The 20,704-nt window shown below is 41.2% G+C and overlaps 6 protein-coding genes across 6 annotated transcripts; 2 read left to right on the forward strand and 4 right to left on the reverse strand.

The window, feature by feature from the left end:
- Positions 1–7: 7 nt before the first annotated feature.
- LOC108101223 (cuticle protein 8) lies at positions 8–564 on the forward strand. The gene is given in 2 exon segments (XM_017205472.1): positions 8–208; positions 265–564. Coding segments are annotated over 2 exon segments (501 nt in total).
- Positions 565–1,491: 927 nt separating this feature from the next.
- LOC108101150 lies at positions 1,492–3,937 on the reverse strand. Its single transcript, XM_043209326.1, is given in 3 exon segments — positions 1,492–1,989; positions 2,319–2,506; positions 3,703–3,937. Coding segments are annotated over 3 exon segments (864 nt in total). The 3' UTR covers positions 1,492–1,548.
- A 313-nt stretch (positions 3,938–4,250) lies between these two features.
- LOC108101235 (UPF0430 protein CG31712) lies at positions 4,251–7,878 on the reverse strand. Its single transcript, XM_017205485.1, has 4 exons — positions 7,411–7,878; positions 6,738–7,010; positions 4,957–5,040; positions 4,251–4,891 (listed from the first exon to the last, which is right to left on the reverse strand). The coding sequence occupies exons 1-4, from the start codon at positions 7,762–7,764 to the stop codon at positions 4,724–4,726; spliced, it is 879 nt and encodes a 292-aa protein (XP_017060974.1). The 5' UTR covers positions 7,765–7,878; the 3' UTR covers positions 4,251–4,723.
- Positions 7,879–7,985: 107 nt separating this feature from the next.
- On the reverse strand, positions 7,986–8,652 carry LOC108089177 (bis(5'-nucleosyl)-tetraphosphatase [asymmetrical]). Its single transcript, XM_017187313.2, has 2 exons — positions 8,441–8,652; positions 7,986–8,382 (listed from the first exon to the last, which is right to left on the reverse strand). Exons 1-2 carry the CDS (start codon positions 8,608–8,610, stop codon positions 8,133–8,135), a joined length of 420 nt encoding a protein of 139 aa, XP_017042802.1. The 5' UTR covers positions 8,611–8,652; the 3' UTR covers positions 7,986–8,132.
- A 206-nt stretch (positions 8,653–8,858) lies between these two features.
- On the forward strand, positions 8,859–10,913 carry LOC108089175. Its single transcript, XM_017187311.2, has 2 exons — positions 8,859–10,580; positions 10,640–10,913. Exons 1-2 carry the CDS (start codon positions 8,973–8,975, stop codon positions 10,745–10,747), a joined length of 1,716 nt encoding a protein of 571 aa, XP_017042800.1. The 5' UTR covers positions 8,859–8,972; the 3' UTR covers positions 10,748–10,913.
- On the reverse strand, positions 10,759–17,761 carry LOC108089174 (ATP-binding cassette sub-family G member 4). Its single transcript, XM_017187310.2, has 10 exons — positions 17,597–17,761; positions 14,223–14,616; positions 12,868–13,038; positions 12,670–12,806; positions 12,461–12,606; positions 12,157–12,395; positions 11,689–12,099; positions 11,528–11,628; positions 11,106–11,467; positions 10,759–11,047 (listed from the first exon to the last, which is right to left on the reverse strand). The coding sequence occupies exons 2-10, from the start codon at positions 14,587–14,589 to the stop codon at positions 10,906–10,908; spliced, it is 2,076 nt and encodes a 691-aa protein (XP_017042799.1). The 5' UTR covers positions 14,590–14,616; positions 17,597–17,761; the 3' UTR covers positions 10,759–10,905.
- Between the last annotated feature and the right edge of the window lie 2,943 nt (positions 17,762–20,704).

A 20,704-nucleotide genomic window follows, 5' to 3' on the forward strand; every position in this document is an offset into this window, starting at 1 on the left:
TTCCCCCATGGGCAAGATACTCGTATATGGGTTGCATAAGGTTTGATCGCAGTGCGGCGTATTTGATTTCATCTGGCAAAAGTTGGCCACTGCGACAATGGGCCAAACTTCGTCATATAAAAGAGGCCTCATTTCAGCTCTTAGTCATTAGTCGAGTGTGGTCTGTCGCTCCAATTACAGCTCAAACTTCTTCGCAATGAATTTGTTGGTAAGTGGTTGTATTCCACTAACAAAACCTAGTAAATACTCTACATTTTATTTTAGCTTTCCAGCATATCCTTCTTTCTGATCCTGAGCTCCTTGTTCGCTGTTCAGGCTGGAATTATTAACAGCCATGTCGATGAACTGATTGCCAGTCCTGCCCAGTATGAGTTCCATTACTCTGTTCATGATAGTCACACTGGCGATGTGAAGGATCAATTCGAGCACCGACGCGGCGAATACGTAACAGGTCGCTATTCCCTCATCGAACCCGATGGTCATCGTCGGGTTGTGGACTACACCGCCGATCCGCTGCTGGGTTTCAATGCCCAGGTTCGTCGGGAACCGATTTCTCGCTATTAAAATGAGTTTCCGAAACAAAGGATACTACCAGCTGACCAGATTTACGATTTGGCTACCTTGTTTTCAAGCAACCATGTTTTCAATTAATAAATCTAGAGGCTGTTCATTTTAACATTCAGTGGTATATTGATCTATAATGCTCGTTTTACTTTTAACAAAAATGGGAAAAAATATAAAATTATGGTGTTTGTACACTATTTTTGGGCCAAACGCATTTTGTAGGACCAGGCGAACAGCATGCAATAGTACATAGGTGCACACCCTTTTTTTTAAGATTTTCCAATTGTTTCCAAAAGTATACCACCCATTTTAAAGGAAAATTTACACAGTCAAAAACGCCAACTAATGCATTCTGTTGACCTGTTATTTTAAATCTAATTGTTACAAATTTTCTCGTTGAAATTGTTTGGTCAAGCCATTTGCAGCAGGCCTTCTGGCTGCCATATATCAATATCTGCCTTATATATATATATCAATAGTTAATTTTATATTTTTGGTTGATTTTTTTTTCAATATTTCTTATACAGCCCCTTTCGATATTTCCAAAAATTTCCCTTTCTTGTTTTTCTTTGTAGAATATTCTTATTCTTGAAACTTGAAACTCAAATACAATCTCATTTGTAAAAATGTCAGCTTTTCCAAAGGTTATCCTCTAATATTCCCAAAACATTAATTAAGTAGCACTTGAAAGATCATGAGTATGTTTTCTAAAAATGCATTTATTGCCTTCTATTTACACATAGTATAACATAGATGAGATAGATGGCCCACAGCCATCGAGTTATGGCGATTTCGATGGCTGGAAGCCGAAGAGTCTTAGTGGAGATAAAAAGAATAGAATAGATATTGGAAGGTAAAGAGATATGATACGAGGTGTTTGGGCAGTTAAGCAAAAGTTCAGATACAGATACAGATGCGGATGGGTCGTCGTCGATGCGATGAAGTCAGTGTTTGCTATCTCTCTCGATCAATCCTTTCCAGAAGTTAGTGATAAATGCCGAGGGGCAGTTTGGCGGGTGCGAGGAGCTTGGGGGCCGCGTAGGCCAACGGCAAGGGTGCGGGGGCCAGGAGCTTGGCAATGGGCGCGGCCTTGATCACCTTCTGGCCCAGAGGATCGCGACGCACCACCGCGTTGAATCCGTTGTGGGCATCCGAGGTGTAGTCCACGGTGCGCAGATATCCGTCGGCATCGACCAGTGTGTACTGACCCTGGACCTGGTCGCCCTTCCTGGACTCCGTCTGGCTCTTGATGTCACCGGTGTGCTCATCGTGCACCGAGTAGGCGAAGTCGTAATGGGCAGGCGCCTCCACCTCGATGGTCTTCAGCAGGGGCTTCACAATCGCCGCGGGAGAGTGGTAGACAGGACTGAGCGGGAGTTCGATGGCGGCGGCGGCTCCAACACCCAGGATAAAAAGAGAAACGAGCTGAAAAATATACATTCAAAGTTACATGAGGTTAAAATTTAATTGTAATTTAATTTAAAAAGGTACCCAAAAACCGGATAATTACAAAAGGTTTTATTAATAAAGAGAATTATAAAATAAAACTGGATCTTTTGAATATTTCAATTTACAAATACTTTCAAATAGTTTTTTATTAAGTCAATTTGTTTAGAAATTTTTTTAAAGAATAAAACAATAGCAAAATTTTTAAACTTGCTTCCTTTTTTTTTCAAGAAAATTTTTTTTTTTAATTTAAAGTTTTAGTTTTAACCAATAAGAAGAACTTTAAAGTTAATATCCTTTAGACTTACAGCGAACATTTTGGCTTAGGCTTGGCTTGGGATTTGGTGGATCGGCTGACTTGGTAACTGCTGCGGCTCCTGCACTGAACTATGTCTCCAAGTGTCGCGATCGCAACTTTTATAGTCAAAGCTGTGGTCTCTGGCCCACCACCACCACCTCGAGCTCTTGATGGGTGCCACGTTCCAAGCACACGCACCTCACACTCCATAACCCACACCAAAAAATCACCACACTCCCCAAAAAACCGACCCAACGAACCGGAATCCAGCTAATGCAAAATTGTTATTATATTTGTATTTCATTTTTTGGCAAATCTGGAGCTCGAGTAATAAAACATATACACTGCTCCACTTTGGTGAACAATATAGCCGCGGTAAGCTCTTGTCACTGGATTGTCGATCGATTCCTATTCAAAGTCAAGTGAAAGTTAAGGGTGAGATTAACATTGAGCAACAAAACTATTTATTTACTGCAATTATTTTGATAATTGTTTCACGATATTTGTTTTATTAATAGCCGACACTTATAATAATATTTGCATTAAAAATATAGAGTATGATAATGTTCCCCAGAACATTTTAATGTCAGGGCGGTAAAACGCAGTGCTCAAAATTGTAAGTGGAATAACTCTAGAGTTACTGTTTAAGTCCGCTGAACCTGAAGTTTTAGTATCGTTTAAGTTTTAATTGTTGGGCCCAACATCCCAAAATGGGATTATATACTAATCCCATACATATGTTATTTATAATTTTTATATGGTGAAATATTAATTTGTTATAGAACGAAAGGTATAAATAATCTTGACCTGAAACTTTAATCATACATTTCTTGGCGGTTACTTTTTTAAATCCTCGAAATACAGTTCTTAAAAATCTTTTCAATCAAAAGTAGCCCAAATTAAACCCGAGACAGATTGGCTGACATATTGAATGGTTAAATGGTTTCAGGAGAAGGGGCATATCGCAGTCACATCAAACAAATTGCACGTTGACATTCGCAGATCGCTCGAACGGCAAAAATCGCGAAATGCCGCTAAGAGCTTTGTCGATTTTCCGCTTAATTAATTAATCAAATTGCAACATCCGCCCGTGTGCCGCCCAAGATCGCTGCACTGGCTCTGGATACCGATCTCGATCTGGATCTGGGTCTGGGCTGGTCAGGTGGCCTTTCACGCACATGCTCCGCACACAAATCAGTGCGACAAAGGCTGGCACCGTGAAACTCCTCGCCCCAAACTCGTTGCCGAATTCGATATGAAGTAATAAGCTGGTCAAGTGGGATGGGGGTCAGTTGGAGTTGGATGGAGCGAGCCACTCCGCACCACATGGTGGTGCGTATGCGTATTCGTATTCGAATCTTGCGCCACATGCATTTAGAACCGAACCACATTACGATTGCGGTGCAAAGTGGTTTGACTGTGACTCTGAGTGGTCGCCGACCAATTGGGCATCGCCGCCGCCTCCGCCTGCTCACGCACTTGGACAGATCGCCGGTTACTCCGGTCCTCCTCCCTTCCTTCCTTCTGATACCAGGCTCCATTTCCATATCCACTTACACAGCACCGCGCGGGCGTGCCGGCTGTCGTTCGCTGTCCAACGTCGCCCAACCCAATCAGCCAACAAGACATATAAATTGAAGTAGTCTCTATAAATAATAAGTTGTGTCTACTTAGCGACATGTACACTTGCGTAGATCGTGTCCGATAAAAAAGTCTAGATCGAGGGAGTGCGCTCGGCAGGAGCCAGAAGTGCACGTTTGTTTTGCCAATTCTGTCAAATATGCTAAGCGAATGGGCTTTAATTCTTCGCCACTTTGCACTTTGGGTAACTGGAAAACATGATTTTAAAATGAGAAATGAATTAACAATCATTATTGCGAATCGTTACAATCGTAGTAAAGTATATGTACATTTTTAGAGCACCCCAAATACAAACTCATCCTTTGGCATTTCTAAAGATTTTATTATCGATTTCAGTTGCATTATATGTTTTCTTGAAATATCAAAAAATTGCAAATAGATTACATATGTATTTCACTGACATCGGTTTTTGGTTTTTCGTAAATTTTTCAGCTGTGTCAACAGTACGACGCACTACACATAATCATTTGTCTCACATATGAATTGTTTATGTAGAAAAGGTTAAGTAAATCGCTAGCGTATTGTACTATATAGAGCCGTATATGTTCAATAATTGGCAATTTTGAAAACGGTGAATCTATTGGCCTCGCTTTGCCTGCCCCGAACACCATTGGCTCGTCCTTAAAATAATAAAATAATATATAGAACACAATGACAACAATCAAAACGAGTGGACGATCTTTGGCGCAGGCAAAAAGCCACTGAGGTAAAAAAAAAAGCAAAAGCTGTTAACAAGAAAAGGTGCCACGGTCACCACACAGACGCATTCGCCTCTCATAATGCTCCCGGTTTGAGGGAGAACGAAAGCTTGGGCCTGGAATTGTTTTTGCCTAGTATGACCTTCTGTTCTTCCTTAACGCGCTTCTCCTGCTCCTTGCGCATCCTTTGCCGCTCTTCGTCCATAAGGCGCTGCTCTTCAATGATTGCTAACCGTTCTTCGGCCTGAAAAAAATATAGAGATAACTTATTAAAACCACTTTAAGAAACAATAATTCTAGTTTACTTACCAGTTTTCTTTGCGCCTCTTCGATTTTGCGATTGTTTTCGGCCAAAATTTCTTCGAGCTCTTCGCGTTTCTGTTTTTCATCCTCCTATAAAACCCAAACAAAAGGGCGATTAACAAAACAACATCGACCGCTTGACCGGAAGCTTAGATCTAGGATTTAAATAAACAGTCTCTTGACATCAGCGATGCAAACTGTGCGACGAATTCGACGCACGTTTGTGGTTGCAGTTTTTTGCTTGATGAGCTGCAAAGGCAGTTAGAATCTAGTTTTATGTTTAACAATAAGTTACAAAGAATATATCGGTAGAAAGTAAAACATTTAGTAGTGTCTAATAAGAATGTTTAAAGTAGGTTGTTCTTTTAGATTATTACAATAAAGGAGCACACAACATAAACAAATGTACTAGTATTTGCTAAATGGTTGGTCTTCACTTAATTTTTTTTTGTTTTGTTTTTTTATTGTTGCTACTTACTATTTAAATAGGTCATTATTCCAGTACAAAGGCTAAATTTGTGTTAATTTATAGGTTTTTTTTTGCAGATTTTCGATTTGGGATTATATGTTTTGTGGAGTTTTTTGCTATTCCAGACGTACGTAATTTGCTCGAAAAAACAAAAAGCTCAAACACAAATAATTGGCAATCGGTACGGTCAAGAAATCCAATGCGAATCCGGTTTTAAAAATCGTACAGACAGAGATTCTATATAGAGCTAAACACTTGGGGGGTGAGTCTTTTTGGTCTCGTTTGGCGTCCTTTCGCCGATCACAAGTAAAGCGGGCTGTCGCGCCTGTTATCCTTACGGCTGCTGGATTTTCACATCGCTGGCGTAGGAAACTCACCCGTCGTTTATTGGCAGCATACGTTGGGACTAAACTCAGTCGGCCCGCCCCACAACTAGACATCCTAACTACCCGAACTAACTTGGGGCCACCACTTCGATTATTTTGTTTTTTTTTTTTTTGTTTTGTTTTGGATGTGAAGGAAATGCGTCCGTGGACCAAACGTTTGGCAGCAGGCTTGCTCAACTTCCGGCTTGGCGGCTCAACGTGGAGTGCACGCGAGTGTTTAGCGCGGTCGGTGCGTCAAACACCCACTTGCATAGGGGACAAGAGAGCAGCACGTTCGTTGCACGGGCCTACTAAAGCGGAGGTTTTTTTTTTGCGCGCAATAACAACGGTAACAACAACGAGTTACAAGAACCAATACCAAAATCAAAATGATACAGTATGTGGGTAGGAACAAACAAAAGATGAAGCTAAGAATAGTATGCAAAGAGGTCTGCAATAAATGGGCATCAAAACTGTGACACATGCGACACTTGGCAATGTCGTCATTTTGGCTTTTTTGGTAGGAAAAATAAAAATTACAAAATTATTGGCAAGAAGAAAAGGGGGTTTTGGCGAAACCAGCCGTGGCGTTCTCATCCCGACTCACTGGGTTGCTTGGTTGATTGGTTGGCTGGCTGGCATGTAGGGGCTCTGAAAACGGGTGACTGGTTAGTGATGTAGCCGGTTGTTAGTGGGCGCCCATGGCCCAAGGTTATGCAAGCAATCTATTAGGGGGATGCTGGTGGAACATGGATCGATAGACGGATGTACACCCAGTGAGCCGCGGCTGAGAGCGCCGCCGGATCGATTTCGCGTGACGTGGTGGAGACGACTGTTTGATCTGCTGTTTCTTTTTTTGGTTTGTTCAAGTGTACGGTAGATGTGGCATTGTGTACGTTTTTCTGACAGTGATAGCAGCAGTCGTCCAGCGGAATCTGAATACGAGCACCTACCTCGCGCCGGCGTTCTTCTTCGCGTATCTGCTCGCGCCGCCGCTCCAGCTCTAGCATCATCTCGCGCTCCATCTCGGCCTTGGCGGTCTCGACGCGTCGGTTGACCTCCTGCTCGATCTCGTCGCGCCGCTTCTCCAGTTCCTCTTCGACGCGCTTCTTCACCAACATCTCGATACGCTTGGCAGCCTCCTCTTCGACTGTCTTCTGCTCGGCCTCCTTCGCTCGCCGCTGCCGCTCCATCTCGGCCAAGCGTTCGACCTGCAGCTGGTTTTGCTGTAAAGAATTGGAAGCGTTTAGTCATAAATGGATTAAGAGCCATGCATGGATTAATTAATACGTTTGCAAAACCCTGAACATCTCCAACCAAATAATAAACAATCATAAATTATGTTTTTAAATTGCTCATGATTTGCTGTAACAAAGTTTTAGTACAAGCTGTTTTATAGCAGAAACCAAGTACATAAGTGGTCGAAATAATTTAAATGTATTTATAGTCCTTTGAAAGGTTATTTAGTTAGAGTTATTATCAACCCTTTATTCAAATTTATTCAAATGGTTTGATTCTCATTATGTATGTACATATGTAGACATTGAAACCGAATTTGGTTCTCCAAACTTTAATTTGACCTCTCCATGCAGGACTCGGGTGATCCAATGTGGACTAGAAACTCACCTCATCCAGCTTCTTGAAGCGGCTGCGTTTCTGTTTGCTACGCTGCGACTCTTGCTCGGAATATTGACTATCGCTACTCGACGAGGACGAGCGCTTCCGGGACTTGAGGATAGAGGGAGAGTGACGGTAATCGCGCTCCGTGTGGCGGTCGCTGCGGTGTCGGTCGCGCTCCCGCTCGCGATCCCTGTCCCGCTCGCGATGGCGGCCATGGCTGTTCACCTCCGAGGATTTGTCTCTATCCGTTCGCGTACTGGGCCGCTCGTGGTCGTGGTGGGACTTACTGCGTTTTTTGTGCTTGCTCTTGTGATGGCGCCGCTTGCCCGACGGACTAGGAGTGCGGGACCTCGAACCCATTACGCTGGCTTGTGTGTTTTGTTTAGTTTTAGGTTTCGCCGAGAGCTCAAATCTTTGGCCACAACAAAAATCAATGGAAGCGACGTACAAAATTTGAGCAGTTTTCACAGTAGAGATGGCATAACATCGAAAGATATCAAAATATCGATGTTCTAAAGTTATCGATTTTTCCAAGTAAAAAACTACAGGTAATTAAAGAACAATTTGAAAGACTTAAAACGTAATTGTTTTGTTTTGGAATACAAATTTATTTATTTGGAGTCGGAATCAAATTATTCTTGAACATTACTAAAGGGTTTGGTATTTATTTATGTACATTTCAGTGTTGCGCAACGAAGCAACGCTTTTATTTTGGTATTTTAAGTTCCCTACTGTTTGTTTTGAATCATGTCATGGAACCGGTCGATCATATCTTGGTTGTCCTTGAAGCCCACGCACTCCTTGGCCGCATCTTTGGGCAACCACTTAAGGTCGGTGTGCTCTTCGGAAAGAATGGGTTCCTGACAGGGGTTCCGCAGCTCCGCTAGCCAGTAGATAACAATCTTGGGCTTTCCCTGCACTTCGTAGTTAAGAGTCAGAGGTGTGTCCTTGTATATTATCAAATCCTTTTCGTCGTATCTGTGAATGCACTTTAGAAATTAAAGCAGTCCTGAAATGAAAATGGTTAAGCACTTACCCGGCTTCCTCTTTCGTTTCCCGCAGAGCTGTGGTAAAGTCATCCTCTCCGGGATCCACATGTCCTTTTGGGGAACTCCAGTGAAAGGAACCGTAGGAAGCCTTAAGCAAAAGGTATTGTATTTCTCCGCAAAGACGGCGAAAAATAACAAAGCCCGCCGCTTTTTTCATGTCTGCTATTATTTCTCCGAAACAGGTGTTTAACAGTGCTGGAAAATAGTTAATAACAGTGCAACTAATGTAGCCTTTTGCCGACAGCTTAGTAGATAAATTCCGAAATCTTAACAAAACTAATCCCTATGTTTAATTGTTTTTAAAGAAATTACAAAAATCTTAAAATTGTATCCATTCTTATAAATTTCAGATTTGTTCCCCCAGCTTTTTGGACTTTTTTGATACTTATTAACACTGCAGCTTACAAGGGAAATTTGAGAGTGCTGGTAAACGACAGCGGCTCTAACGAATGTTTGCGATCCGAATGTGCACGTTGTTTTGTAAAATCATTACATAAATACCTAAGAAGTGCATCCAAGATGTACGCCCTGCTCCGCCGCTTTTCCGGGGCCACCCACGTGAGCAGTTCTCTCAGATGCTACGCTTCCTTTACGCCAAAGGACGTTATGCGAACTACCGCCGAGGAGACCGGCACCCTGATCACTCGCTTCGCCAAGCATATTGCGCTGGAACGGCACAGGGATCGGGACCATGTGCTGCCCAAAACAACGGTTCGATACTCCGACTTCTTCCCCATCACGGACGACCGTTACTTCCAGCGATCCGTGCAGAAAACGGATCCAGCCCAATTGCCCGCACTAATCATTCAAGCCTCCAGTTATCGTTCAAATGCGGCAGTGCCCATGTATGTGGCTGCCGTTAACGCTTTGGATAACCATGCGGCCAGCCAGTTGACCAAGATGGACACCAGCACTGTGCTAGAGACCTTGTACTCCTTTTTGTTTCTGGTTCCCAGCTGGATAAAGCGGACAGACTTCTATCAGGCAGCCATGCAACGATTGACCAAAGAGGATTTTCGAGACAACAAGGAGCGGTTTGTGCAGGTGTGCTTCTATCTGGGACTGCAGAAGCAGCAGGCGAAATCATCGCAGGATTTCCAGCAGCTGCTCGAGGAACAGTTACCCACTCACTTGTCTGCTTTAAGTGAACTGGATCTTGCTGTGGTCAGCAACGCAGCGTACAAAACTTCCACATTGGTTACGGGAGAGACGAGAAGTGCTTATGAATCATCCCTAGTCAATGCCATACTGAATATACAGCTCACAACCGAAAGCACCGCATTGTTGGTGTCTTTTGTCAAGGCTTTGCGGTTGCAGAGAGTAAAGGACGAGCGAGTCTGCCAGCATTTACAGAGCATCTGCCTGGATCCTGCTAAAATAGGCCTGCTCGAACCCCGAGGATTAGCCCACATTTTCGCACTCTTTGCTGAGCAACTTTGGGACCAAAAAGACTGCCTGGATATCATTGTAGATCGGCTAATGACTCTCCTTAAACCCGGAGAATTACGCGCCAAGGATTTAGCCACATTTTTGTGGGCCAGCGCCCAACTCAATTGCGAATTAACTCCACAGCAAGTCAGGCAACTCGAGCTGGCTGCTCTGCGAAAATTGGACCACGGCGAGTATAATTATTTCCCGGACAACCTTGTGGACACCTGCCTTTCTCTCTGCACTTTGGGCCATTACTCAAAGGATCTGATAGATGCCGCCGAAGAACTTAAGGCGGCTCAACGCCGTCAGCGAGCTCAGCCTAAAGTGGATAGTCGTTTGAATGTTCTTCGATCCGCTGTAGCCGTCGAGCAGCCATCAATAGCTAATCTGAAGAAGGAACAGGCATTTAAGGAGTTCGATCGTGCACCTGCGTACTTGCTGAGGGATCGTCCAGACCTGGCAAAATATGCTCAGGAGCTAAGTGAAGACCCAGAAGTTGAAGGTGTGGATCTGGTGTGTCCCATTGCTGGAATCAATTTGCCAAGCTTGCGAGTGCAAACAATGGGCGATAAGGAGAGTGTGTACTTTGTAGAGCTGCTCACCGAAGGACAGACCCTAAAATTCAGCAAGAAACCCACTTCTCTGTTGCGACTTAAGAAGAGGCTGCTGGAATCCCTTGGCCAAAAAGTAGTAGTGGTAAGCCCTTTCTTATAATTCAAATTGCAAACTGAACCTATTGCAAAGACTGCTTTCAGCTGAACTCTACAGAAATGGCCACCAATGCAAAAGAACTGCACCGACTTCTTAAACCATCATCAAATAGCAGAGAAGAGCCCGAAGTTGCCCAAGGCCTGAGCAACTGAATCGTGTGATATAGGCTAGTTACAAATCGTAGCTTTATTTAACAGTGTTTTATGTACTTGTACATATTATTTAAATATTAATAGCACTAAACATAATGTTCAACAATTAATATATAATACAAGGAATGGGCTAAAGCTGTGTCTTTTCCATACAAAACTTATCGAATCGACTTGATCTTGGCCTTGAGCACGATATAGGACACCAGTCGGAAAATAATAATCATGGCTACCAACGCTGTGACGTCGTTCCAGAACTGATCACCCCTCATCGTAATTTCCTCTAGGAATTTCTTAGGATACCTGTAAAAAACAAACACTTGTCAAATTAAGAGAACTGTAAGAGTGGAGAAATATTTACCTGTAATGGCAGTAAGGCGCCTCCTCGCAGGCCAAAACTCCCCGATCCAGGCCATAGATGGCTGATATAAAGCCCTCTAGCCCGTATCTTAAGTATGATATGTGACTGCCCCATCTTAAGTAGCTTGGCAGATCCCGCAGAGTCACACCAAAGCCGGCGAACATCATCATGGGAATGGTTAGCACTGGGGCCAGGAAAGTTCCGTTTACGACATCGAACCAGGCACCAATCATCAAACCAAAACTATGGCCAACGAACACTGTCAGCAAACTGATGGCAAAGAACATGAAGAAGCGTATCCACTCCATGGGCTGATAACTCCATAAGTAAACTATGACAGTGAAGAGGAAGCAACTAATGATCTGTAAAGGAAAAGCGTAAGTTTAAGAACGCAATCTAAATTATATAGAAAGGATGCTCACAGATATTGGCAGGTCCACAAGAGTCATAGCAGTGTAGTAGGCTTTGAGCGAATACCAGCGATTAAAGTGTTCCTTAATCAATATAGAGATATCCATGGGGACTGTTTAAAAGTAATATGAATAAATAAAAGCTCCAGCCAAATAAACCAATCTTGACTTACAAGTCAGAACAGTCAACATCATTGTGGTCATGGAATGGTGCATCAGGATGGCAAACAGCAGATTGTAGTTGTCCAGCACTCGAGATCCCTCGCGTCCCGTGTGATCGTACATGGCACCGAAAAGAGCTGCCACCGCAATGTTGACCCCGATCCTCAAGTGCGTCATGGTCGTGTCTCGTTTGGCTTTCAGGAAACCTCTTCGCAACAGCACCGAACACTGGTTCGAGTAGCTAGTGTCCTCCAGCGAGCGGGCTTTGGTTCTCTTGGGAATGGGATACTTCCTCATCAGAACCTCAGAGCGCAAAACCGCACTAGGATTATCGAACCAAGTCAGGCAGCTTCCGTTCTCAGTGGCTACTTTAAGGGTGTCCACCTTGTCGAAACCATATTCCCCGCAGGCCAGTTCGATTACTACAAGATAAAGGATTTGATTAGTGTTGTAGAATAAGGTATTTTAGCTGAACTCACTGTAATCCGCTGGATTGTGGTACATGGGACAGGGTAGATCCACCGTCTGCAGGAAGGGCACCAATTTCTGGGTGCTTCCCTGGTAGACGCAATTGCCAGCTGACAGTACGTAAACCTGATCGAAGATCTGGAACAACTTGGCCGTGGGCTGATGGATTGTGCAGATAATAGTGCGACCTTGGCTGGTCAATCGCTTGAGCAGCTCCAGGACCTTTGTGCAGGAGCTACTGTCCAAGCCACTGGAAAAGAGAAGGTTTATCAATAACTTCCTAAACTATTGAATATAAAATTTTTTGGGTCTTACGTTGTTGGCTCGTCCAGGAACATCACAGTGGGATTGTTGATCAACTCCATGGCAATGGATAGCCTCTTCTTCTGACCACCGGACAGGCGCATTGTGAGGGTCTGATCGTGATTGTAGAGACCAAGGAGCAGCAGGATATCCTCAATCTGTTAGGGGAATTATAGGATTAATGAAACGGATGAAAAACTGGTGATCTCTTTTGGACTTACCCTGCTCTCCTTCTCCTCGTAGCTGACTGTCTGACCCAGTTTAAGATCTGCGGCTATATGCATATTCTCGTTCACCGTCAGCAAAGGCTGCAGGCGATCATCCTGAGTAATATAGCAGGACATGCGACGGAAGGAGGCTGCAAAGGGATATTCATTAAACTAATTACATATAACATTCATCGATTTATATGTACTTACGCAAATCACGTCGTCGACCATTGAGCAAGATGGAGCCATCCACTCCAGTCGTTTTGAAACCGGATAAGGCATCCAGCAGAGTGGATTTGCCCGCACCCGAAGGTCCCATAATTGCGATGAGCTGGCTGCCGGGAAACTTTCCGCAAACATTGTGCAATATTTCCTTGGATCCTAAAAAAGTTCGAAATTACTTAATGAACGATCATCAACACTTAGTAGATGTTTCGCTGGTTTTTATACGGTCATTGCTATCGAGGTTCAGGGAACCAGTAGAGAAATATTTAATTCGAAAATATACACGTGCAGTAAACCATGATTTTCATGAATCAAGTGCTGGATATAAACTTACTCAATTAAACGTCTAGTTAGTCCCGATAAAAAGTAACCCTAAGCTGCATTCCATAAAAGTAGAATTACTTTTAAATTCGTGATTAACAAACAAGAAAGGTAAAAAATTTGGTCGTTATTTGTTTTGGGAAGTCAGATTTAAATACGTGCATTTGATATAGTTTTTTTCAGATTATGCGAATACTAGGGAATAAGCCTTTATTCCCTTTAAAACATTTTAATAATAATGGCATGAATTCAATCTACAAAGGCGTTGACCACACATATTATCTTTATTTTAGTATAATTACCGCCACGGGGCGAAAAGTTGTTGGTCATCAGCTTGTTTCCTAATCAAGTTACCATGGTCGATATCAATTGCTGTTGACTTCCTTTTGAACTTTGAAATTAGCAAGAAACGCCTTGTTAAATAGCCTTTCAGCGAATTTCAAACACCCTTTATATTTCCATATGGAGACTTCCCCATTTTTATGGTATTGACTCTTTAGAAAGGGAATTTATTAATGACTAACTGGCCATGATAGGCACCCACCACCGAAATATATACAACCGGGAAGGAGGTGTGATCGGAGTGATCGCCGCTTATCTAATCAATGGGAAACCAGGTTGGTTAAAGAACTAGCAAGCAAGTGTTTATTGCTGATTGGTATGTGAAGCATTACCGAAACCAATAACCTTGAAGAATGTGTTTATATATAAAGTTTTAGATACTCCAAAATTCGTAAAGCTAAATAATTTATAACAATCAAAGAAAAAGCTGCTCGAACTTGTTACAACTATTTTTACAAAATTTAATTTAGAAAACTTGTTTTCAAAAAAAATAATTTTATCTGAAGGTTACCTGTATTTGTAGGATATAAATTGTTTAAGGTCCACACAAAAGGTAGCCGCTGATCGTAAAACGAATAAAAACCGAATATGGTTATAACTCCAGCTAATTTTAAGTTTTCCCCTGCCAATCTTATCGAGCCATATCTTAGATCGAACGATCGTGAATGGCGACTTACCCCGATTAAAACCCAATTTGACGGTGAGGGACAGCTCCTTGAACTCCATGTCCACGGGCTCCCTGGCTGGCAGGTTGTGCAGGGCATCCGTGTCGAAGTGGACCTCCTCCTCGACCACGGGCTCCAATGGCGGTTGTTTGCTGGCTGTTGCGGACGATCCATTGCTGTAGGCCACCTGAGGGGGAGTGGGAACTGGTGGGGGAACGACACTGGACTGGGCATTTCGCCATCCTCCGTTGGTGCTCACTGGCACTGTGGTCGTGTTGTAGACCCGGCTGGAGTTCACCTCCCCGACCTCGATGCCCAGACCGAGTCCAGCGACTCCGTTGTCGCTGCCGAATAAGAACTGCTCCCGCGATGTCGCCATTCTGGGATTCTAGGGATAACCTATCAACTAAAAAAATGAGTGCATTTTGATTTAATTAAAAAATTAATATAATTGCTTTTGAACTAATACTACCATTTGTATCCTTTTTATCAGTAACCTCTTATTACTTATTAAAATACAAATAGATGGTCATATTTGCAAAGGTTTAAAACGGTTGCTTATTTAACTAGTTATCATAAAACTTTTATATTTATTACCTTGTTATTGATTAATTTTATGGCTTTAACTTTTAGTTATTTTCTAACCAACAAGTTTAAATGACTTTCACTAGTCTTTCAATATTTATACCCTTACAGAGGGTTTTATCAATGTTTTAATATCCTCCTGTTTACCCCATAAAATACAAGAAGTGATAGATGTTGCTTTGCTGCAATTGTTGTCTGCAATTTGATTGATTTGGTTGATGATGCAAGGTGCGTGACTAAATCTTGGAATCCTATGTGCAACCTGTTGCTGGCCATTTGGAAATGCTTTCTGGTTTTCCCATTAAAACGGGTTTCGACTGCAGCTCAAATCACTCATTGATGACAATCGACCTTTGTCATCTAACCCCATCACTCGGATTGGTAATTCCCTATCTCAAGCTAAGGTTGTTTATTTATAGCGCTCGAAAAGCTAATCCAGTGGGATCATTGAAACGCAGTCGATTGTAACCCCCCAGATTGACCGAAGAGCCGTCAAATTGGATGGGTGATGAAACAAAACACATTTCAATTATCTGCAACAGTCCCCATTAAAGGCGAGTTTACATAAGCGAAATGTAGCACGCAGTTTACTCCACATTTCGCACTGCTGCAAGAGACAATTAACTGCGGGTACACTTAATGCACAGATTTGCGAAAAGATCAAGGTACAGCCGTTGAGTTGGAGGCGGGCAAACAATAAAACGCCACAATTGAGTGGAAATAAAAGTGCAATCATGAATGTTGTCGTATTCGCAATTCGCATCTGCTATTGATCCGCCGATCCCAACCGATCCGATCCGATCCGAGCAGATCAAAACAAAAGCATTGTCCCCATGCGGAGAATTCACAATAAATGGAATCGCTGGTGACGATGCTATAGGTATATGCATAGATGGATCGCTTATAGAATATCAAAGCTAGATTGATTTAATATTTTATAGAATTTAAATCTATTAGCATGTTAGCAATCAACATATAGGAAATATATCATTGATTTAAATTAGCTTTAGAATATTAAAGTTAAATTGGATAAACATTTGTAGAACTTTGTACATTATAAAGTTATTTCATTATTAAATACTTTTTTGTTAAGTTATTAAGAGTTATTAAATATCAATTTAAAAGGTTTTTTGAATCATTTCCTTTAAATTTATTATTAGGTACTTCTACAAAACGATGGATTTATATTTTTGTAACATACAAGTCAAAACTTATAAATGATTAAATTAAAAATTCGTAAGTAAATTTTTTGGAATTAATTATAAAACATTTCTTTTACTAAATGCAATCAAAACAAAAGCGATGTCGTAACTGTGACGAATTGTCTATATAATATAGACGCTGTTCCTTATCGCAATCTGGGCAAATTCCTTGGTTAATCTGGGACATTTCCCTTTTTTTTCGAGTAGTTGGGAAAGGTAGGCGCTTCGTTAATAAGAACTGCACTTGAACCCTGCACTTGAATGGGTTATCAGGGCCTGTCAAACACAATAACCTATGTCAATTCCCCGAATTCCCTGTTCCCGATTCCCGATCCCCGATACCAGGGGGTTACGAAGGGAGTGGCCCTACTAGAGAGTGACGTTGATGGGGTTTAATCAGTCGGCTTTACTTCACTTCAATATTGATTGATGCCAGAGCTCTACGCCAATGGTCACGTTTTCATGGACTTGCGTTTTCTTGGATTCCTTTGTTCGACCTGAGCTTTGCATTTCGTGTTTGCCTGCGACTTTGGGGACTTAGATCGGCCTTTATGCCGGGGTTTCGTATACAGTCAGTCACTTATGTGTGCCGATGATGCTGCCCTGAAACATTGTTTTGTATACCTTGTATACCTCGCATCGCCGACCGAACAAACCGGTTCACCGGATCCCCTTCTCCGATGCTGAGTTTTCTGCGCTGCAGCAAAAACAGCAGCTGTTCGATTGGAGATCGGAGTGATAGAGGGGAAGGAACGGGAGCGACGCCATCCCGATCGATGGGAACAGATTTGTGTTTACAGTCTGATAATGTGATAATACAGAAGTAGCACCCGCCTTCCATTTTTGGACCCCGATTTAAAATGCGAATGCGATCGAGCTAATTGCCAGCCAATCTATTTAAATTATTTTACATACTGGCAGTTCACAGCACAAAAAGCGGATTAAGCAGTTTTACACTGTCATGCGATCAGTTGGCCCAATATCACTGATCCACAGACACCGAAAGATACATATCACTTGTATCTATTTCATGGCGGATACCAATGCATGAATCACAAAGCCATTTAACACTTGCCTTTTTGCGGTTCAAATTGGTTTTATGCGTTTGCTCGTTTGTTAACAAAGAGTGGCGGTAATGCCTGAATTCACTGATAAGGCGCTGGCCAATAAATTTATTTCCGTCTTAAAAAGGCCTAATTCTTTTTACTGAACCTGCCAATAAACAATAAATCAAGATTTGTATTTTTAAATATTTTTAAAAAAAAATATTTCACCAAATTTCAGCTCTTAAAACAACAAATATAATGGATTTCCCACTTTTTTTTGCATTTATTTCTTTAAATTTATTGTGCGTATTATTTTATTATTATTTTTATAACTTGTCAGTTCTTATAAAATAGAACTCAATTTTAATACGTTTTAATCAGTTATTTATTGTTCAGTAATCACTTTGTTTAATAAGGTTCCTTTATATTGTCCTTTATTGCAAATATTTTTTAGGGAAACAAATTCATATTTTATTTTGTGTTTCTTTTAGCAAATTACACTGTATTATTTTGTATATCCAGAACGCGCTTTTCACTCAAGACGAATCCTTACTTTTTTTAGAAGTCAGGATAATCACACTCTAGCAAGGATGGCAAGGAGAACTGCTTTCGAGCGACTTAACTCGCGATCCGCACAACCGAGTAACAGCTTCTTCGAAGCGACGTGCGCGACTGGCGGTCAGTAAACAAACAGTGATCCCAGCTAGCTGGCCGAGCCAAGTGGCTCTGGGCTTTATGGCAGTAGCAGTTCCCGTTCCCTCGCGAATCGGAGAGTCGCTTCGTCGTCCCAGCTGACGACTCACTGGCCACAAAGAACACGATCGACCGTCTTGGCTGGTGTTGGTATCCGTATCTCAGCGCTCAAGTGGGTGTGCGTTCACCGCCGAACGCTGGCTTTATCAAAGGCGCTCAGTGCTGGCAGGCTGTCGATCTTCAGCGGGGAATTACTTCTTAAAGGTAAAATCCAATAAAAAAAAAGTTTAAATTTTAAATTAAAGTGTACATAAAAAAAAATGGTGAGATACTTTTAAAACATATGATGGAAAAAAAGGTTGAGAGATTTTAAAAGATATGATGGCAATGGGTATTATTATGTAAAAAATTAAAATGTGTTATTAATATGATAATATTAGTTCAGAAATTTTCAAATTATGAATTGTAATACTTAAAAACCCTCGCAAAACAAATAAGAAAGGAATGGTTTAATGTGTAATGAGCGTCAATATTATTTTAATTATTATTGGAGTATTCGGTGACATAAAATTTAAATTTTTGAATTTAAAATTGATTCGACTGTGTGTGTAGCTTATTTCATAGTTTACCACTAAAATAAATTAACCGAAAACATAGGGATGGATCATTTAGATATTTAACAACACTTAACGAAATATTAACGGTTTTAACAAATTGTTCTACTTGTTCTTCCTTTTTGTTATTGTTTTTTCGGGATAATCAAGATAAGAGTTAAAGATTAGGTACAAAATAATTACATATATTCATTTTATTTTATTTTTTCGTAGAAATAGCTAAGCCCTCAACACTTTTACGATGATCGCTCGGCGTTCTCTGCTGGCGTATATTTCGCATTGGTTATTAGTGTTTTGGCGTTGTTATATTGTCGTTTTCCTTCACTGATAACAAGCGCACACAATTACACACACTCACCTGTGGCAGCTGATTGAGTTTTTGGCAGTACGATCTCGGCCCGATTGGCCCGGTTGACAACGGAGAGCGGAGCGAATGTGGATCGTGCTCGGGTCACAAGTCCACATATCGAATTTCTTCGACACTTCATAATTGTCGTATACGTAATACGTCATAAACATTCCCGCACCGGCGGCTCTTTCTTCATTTGGATTTCATTCTGTGCCAATAGCAACGTACAGTGAAACAATAGCGAGCTCTATCCACGGACAACATTATCGGGCCAATTTACAATGGCTATATATTTGCAAGCAACTCTACTTATTAAGGCTCTTTGTGCTCGCTCGTGAATCAGAGTTACTTCACCGATTAGCTTCCTTGTTCGCTGTTCGTTGGTCCCTTGCGTTAATTAACATTCGCAGAGCAAGGTTATCGGAACTCTTTATTTTCCCCATGATTTTGTAAGAAAAAGTATTGCAGTTTTTTGTTCTGAAAGGCTTATAAAACTATAGTGCTTCAATGCGGGAATATTCTTTTTGTTTTCTATAAAGATGCAGTCCTTACATTAAATCCTTGAAACCTTAGGAGCTAAAGAGAATACTTTAACAAGTGTGTGTGGGTATGAAAATACTTAAATATATTGAATTTTATTGAATTACTACAGAAAAGAACAAGTATATATGTTTACCTGAATGGTTATTAGTATAAGTAATATGCAGATTTAGTTTAAATCAGTTTATTTATACCATTCCATTCAATATTTAATTTGCGTTTTTTACTTAGTTTAATTTGAGCTTTAATAATTTTGATTTTGTTTTGAAGATTTAAGTTTTTAAGCTTAAGTACACGAGTTTTTACAACATCTGCTTGGTCTCTGATATAACTTAAGTTTTCACTTTCAAATAATTCCGATTACACACTACTCTTGACTTGGTGCCACTTCTCATTCCCCTAGTTAAGAACTTCATTGATAAGTGCTTATTTAGCTATTATCGTAATAATTGCTCCATCAAACGAACCCCGCACCGACACTATGATTCAATCCTCAAACGGACTTTGGCCGTTCTCGACTGAAACTAAACAAAAGCCGATTGATATAGTAAGTATTGTATGTTCCCGAGCTAATAATGGAGAACAGAGCAAAGTTTAAAAACTTTTAAAACGTCACGGCTTTATCAAGTGCAACTGGCGATCGCTGGTTGGGCTTGAACTTCGATCTGAGCTGGTTCCGGGGATTAATAAAGTGGCAAATACTCGATGACTGGAGAAGTTCGTTATTAATACAATAAATAACGATTTACATAAGTGTTTGATAAGTTTAAATATTGACTACATCTACAATCTGCACGCGGGCGAACACCAAGCAAAACGATAAGATTACAATTTATGATCGTTCGCGCCATATAAAAGCTATAGGAAATTGTAAATAAGACGCATGGGAGCTCATCACTCCTGCGACTAAATCAAGGCAATCGTTTAGTTTAGTAGTTTGAGTTAATCTGGCTGGGTTTAGTTCAAAATATTTACTGGTGCCGCACCCACATCCCGTAAACCAAATTAATTTTGAGGGTTCTATATGATTTGACTTATCATGTGCAGTCGTCCATGTATTTATCGCTGTTATGACTTGTATACAAGAATATATTCTAAGCAACCAAAGTCCAAATTGTCGGGGTTTCTTTCATGGTCTTGTCGTGGGCGACTTGTCCAGTTTTTGTGAAATAAATCTCCGTAGCACCCAAAACCCACGAAATTGATAACCGCGGGCAATGCGCGTGGCTGAAGCGATTAAACAGTGATCTTTCAAAAAAATCTCAGGCTCATCGGAAGTGTTTTGTTTATAAAATGTTGATGATCTGGATTAGACTATCTATGATTTATGGCGTGATTCTTATGCCGTATATTATTGTAAAGGGTGCAATCTTGCAACATAATCTTTTAGCATAAACATAAACATTAACATTAAACATAAAGATTAAAACTATTAGTTCTAAAAAAAAAATTTGGTCAATTTGGA

The sequence above is a fragment of the Drosophila ficusphila genome, unplaced genomic scaffold (assembly GCF_018152265.1).
Source record: "Drosophila ficusphila isolate 14025-0441.05 unplaced genomic scaffold, ASM1815226v1 contig_84, whole genome shotgun sequence".
NCBI classification, from domain to species: domain Eukaryota; kingdom Metazoa; phylum Arthropoda; class Insecta; order Diptera; family Drosophilidae; genus Drosophila; species Drosophila ficusphila.

Bases quoted from the DNA above. Each gene is read 5' to 3' on its own strand.
- LOC108101235 (XM_017205485.1), bottom strand. From the start codon at position 7,764: ATGGGTTCGAGGTCCCGCACTCCTAGTCCGTCGGGCAAGCGGCGCCAT. The intron at 7,011-7,410 runs GTGAGTTTCTAG...AATTCTTTACAG, and splicing joins GCTTCAAGAAGCTGGATGAG to CAAAACCAGCTGCAGGTCGA. The intron at 5,041-6,737 runs GTAGGTGCTCGT...TGGGTTTTATAG, and splicing joins AAGAAGAACGCCGGCGCGAG to GAGGATGAAAAACAGAAACG.
- LOC108089177 (XM_017187313.2), bottom strand. From the start codon at position 8,610: ATGAAAAAAGCGGCGGGCTTTGTTATTTTTCGCCGTCTTTGCGGAGAA. The intron at 8,383-8,440 runs GTAAGTGCTTAA...GTGCATTCACAG, and splicing joins GAAACGAAAGAGGAAGCCGG to ATACGACGAAAAGGATTTGA.
- LOC108089175 (XM_017187311.2), top strand. From the start codon at position 8,973: ATGTACGCCCTGCTCCGCCGCTTTTCCGGGGCCACCCACGTGAGCAGT. The intron at 10,581-10,639 runs GTAAGCCCTTTC...GACTGCTTTCAG, and splicing joins TTGGCCAAAAAGTAGTAGTG to CTGAACTCTACAGAAATGGC.
- LOC108089174 (XM_017187310.2), bottom strand. From the start codon at position 14,589: ATGGCGACATCGCGGGAGCAGTTCTTATTCGGCAGCGACAACGGAGTC. The intron at 12,100-12,156 runs GTGAGTTCAGCT...TTTATCTTGTAG, and splicing joins CCACAATCCAGCGGATTACA to TAATCGAACTGGCCTGCGGG. The intron at 11,629-11,688 runs GTAAGTCAAGAT...ACTTTTAAACAG, and splicing joins GATGTTGACTGTTCTGACTT to TCCCCATGGATATCTCTATA.